General features: G+C 39.1%; 1 protein-coding gene across 1 annotated transcript in view; it reads right to left on the reverse strand.

The window, feature by feature from the left end:
* Nucleotides 1–2,114: 2,114 nt before the first annotated feature.
* Nucleotides 2,115–3,159, reverse strand: part of LOC106531145 (interleukin-17A-like) — a gene marked incomplete at its 3' end in the record, with an annotated part of 2,358 nt that continues 1,313 nt past the window's right edge. The window contains exons 2-3 of the mRNA XM_014026930.1: nt 2,418–2,535; nt 2,115–2,334 (exon numbers count right to left, since the gene is read on the reverse strand). Coding sequence (XP_013882384.1) covers nt 2,115–2,334; nt 2,418–2,535 — 338 coding nt within the window. The remainder of the gene's footprint in view (nt 2,335–2,417; nt 2,536–3,159) is intronic.

Consider the following 3,159-nt stretch of genomic DNA (forward strand, 5'->3'; position numbering starts at 1 on the left):
TTTGAGTTTGATGTAGTTCCTGCTCAGTGTTTACTGACTAACACACCTAACACACACAGTTTATACACACTCACACTATAACACAAACCTACACACCCACTCTAACACACACACACACACACACACACTCAACAAACACATAGAGGCGCCCCAGGCAAGACTTCAGGTGCTCTTATCTAAATCTCTCTGCCAATTTACAAACATTCACACCAAATTAAATACTTTTATCTTTTATGTTATTTTTTTATCTTTAGAAACCAGATTGTCTAATTAAAATAATTAACAATATAACTCATTTGAAACAGAATGACAGAGGTTTACCTCATCTGCTGACATCACGAGGAACCATGTTAACCAACAGCTGTGGACTGAAGCAGTTCTAGGGGGGTCCAGGGGTAAAACATCTACATGAAACTCTGCATTTTCCAGCCATATGAAGAAAGTTTTACTAAACTCTTGGGATTAATAAAACAATGTAAAATCAGTATTTTATGAAATAATAGTTGTTGACTGTCAGGACAGTCTGAAGCCATTCTTTGAGACTGATAACCGCTAATAACGTCCATTTAGTGGACTGATAACATCCGAGCCGGCTGGCGTCTGGAGAGCAGTTGTGGGTTGGGTGTCTTGCTTAAGGACATCACAACATGTGGGCATGACGGGAGTCGAACCTGTGACTTTCTGGTCCCAAGTCGGCTGCTCTGCCACTGCACCACAACCGCCCGTTAATCTGAGCTGCAGCTGTGGTTTTAGCTCCACACTGAGGTCCTGTGTACAGGAGCACGCCTGGCACCTTTAGGCACATTTTGATATCAGTATGTGATTGCTTTTGTCTGGATGAAGGAACAGCCAATCAAACAACTGGCTCCGCCCTGTTTCTCTTGATTGACAGATGAAGACATTCCGTAGAAAAGTGTCATTATGAAATAAAAAAGCCACCTGGAAACAAAACACCATATATTACTAAGTACACGTACTTCACTTTTGGTGACTCAACAACACATTACATAACACTTTTATTTGTAAAGCCCTTCAAACAGCACAAGGCCGACCAAAATGTTGTAAAATAAAACAGATACATAGAGGACACAGAGAAAGTTACACACGTTTAAAAATACAAAAACATTTTGGATCATCACAAACAGCTGCAGAGATCAGACAGGGTGGCTCTCCTTCCTTTATCAGCTTACAGCTCCTCTGACTGGATCTAATCTACTGTAATATACAGCAGAATCATTTATAATAATTTATACTAATTTATAATATTTTATAATAATTTATACTAATGTAACATTTTTAAATAAATAAAAATAACAAATAAGATTTTATTACAACTTGTATAACTTGCTTAAACATGGAACTGACAAACATTTCACACAGTCAACAGACTATCAATACCAGCATCCCAGTATCAGTACTGGTATTAGTACTGGTTTCAGTACTGGTATCAGTATTGGTATTGGTACTGGTATTAGTACTGATATTTGTACTGGTATCAGTATCTGTATTGGTACTGGTATTAGTATTGGTATTGGTACTGGTATCAGTATCTGTATTGGTACTGGTATTTATACTGGTATTGGTACTGGTAATTGTACTGGTATCGGTATCGGTATTGGTACTGGTATTAATACTGGTATTGGTACTGGTGTTTGTACTGATATCAGTATCGGTATTGGTACTGGTATTAGTACTGGTATCAGTACTGGTTTAGTATTGGTATTGGTACTGGTATCAGTTCTGGTATTATTACTGGTAATGGTACTGGTATTGGTACTGGTATCAGTTCTGGTATTTTTTACTGGTATCAATACTGGTATCTGTATAGTATTGGGGTATCCTGTATTAGTAGTATTTATAAAAATGCTGGTAACCATTCACTCTTGCAGTTTTTATTTTTTGTTCTGTGGGAGGAAACCATAGTACCTGCCAGAAAAAACTCACCTGTGCATGGGAAGAACATGCAAAGTACATAAAGACACCAGGTGGGGCCAGGCTATCAAACAATAATTGTAATAATTTAGTTTTATATATATATATATATATATATATGAAAGGACAGATGGTGTAAAATAAATAAAGTCTGATTACAGCTGTATAGGCTCAGAAGTAATCTTGGGCCTGACACAGGTACAGCCGACAGGTATGGACTGGAACGAGACCGTGTAGCACCTTTCACCCTCCTTCCGATTCAGAACCAGGATGGTCTGATAAACGGGTTTTGATTCCAGGTCGTGATAATCCTCTAGACCTGGGTTCGGACTTTCACAGTAGTTGCTGTTGCACTCGGCCTTCCAGAGGGTGGAGGGGATCCGGTTCTTGACCGTAGTTGAGCTGCATGAACAAATTTCACAATCAAAAACCAGATGATGGGTCAAGACAGCAGAACCAGAAGCCAGAAGGTCTACAGTACTGACCTCCAGCTCCACGGAGACAGAGACCTGTGGTTGATGTCCGAGCCAGAGTCAGACGAGACCGGGGTCTCTGAGGAGAACATCAAGGTGGCGTCACATCCAGGAGGCTGAGTTTGTTCCTCTATGGAGGAGGCGACCCACAATGCACAGCACAAAACCTGCCGAGTCCAGAGTGCACAGAACTCAACCAGAACCCAGATACAGTTTTTGGTTTCATCAGGATAAAACAGGCGTTCAGTTCCGTCCTGGAGTACTGCTACCCTGCATGTTTTACAAACCAACACACCTGAACTGTGTTTTCATGTTCGGCCTGATAATCACACATTCATTAAAAAACCCTCAAGTACCAGGATCAACTGTCTTAAGATATTTACATGCTCATTAAAGTGGAATGGTATGAAATTAAAGTGGATGGAACTGGTTTGTGAAGTTGTCTGATTACAGATCAGAATCATTTGTGGAGTGCCACAGGGGTCGGTGCTTGGCCCAGTTTTTATTTTATGTATATAAATTATATTTGTGATGTGTCTGGACTTCTAATATAGATTCTCTTTGCAGATGATACTAACACTTAGTTCAGGACACAATTTACACTATCTAGTTATTATAATTATTATTTATTTATTTTATTGTTACAAAAGTTTTAGGCCAGAGAAAGGACTTTTTTTCAGTATGAACTTCATGTGCTGGAAATAGAACATGAGGTTTGCAGAAATATTAAAAATAAATTTGTAGAGTTTTGATG

Source organism: Austrofundulus limnaeus, unplaced genomic scaffold (genome assembly GCF_001266775.1).
Source record: "Austrofundulus limnaeus strain Quisiro unplaced genomic scaffold, Austrofundulus_limnaeus-1.0 Scaffold602, whole genome shotgun sequence".
NCBI lineage: Eukaryota > Metazoa > Chordata > Actinopteri > Cyprinodontiformes > Rivulidae > Austrofundulus > Austrofundulus limnaeus.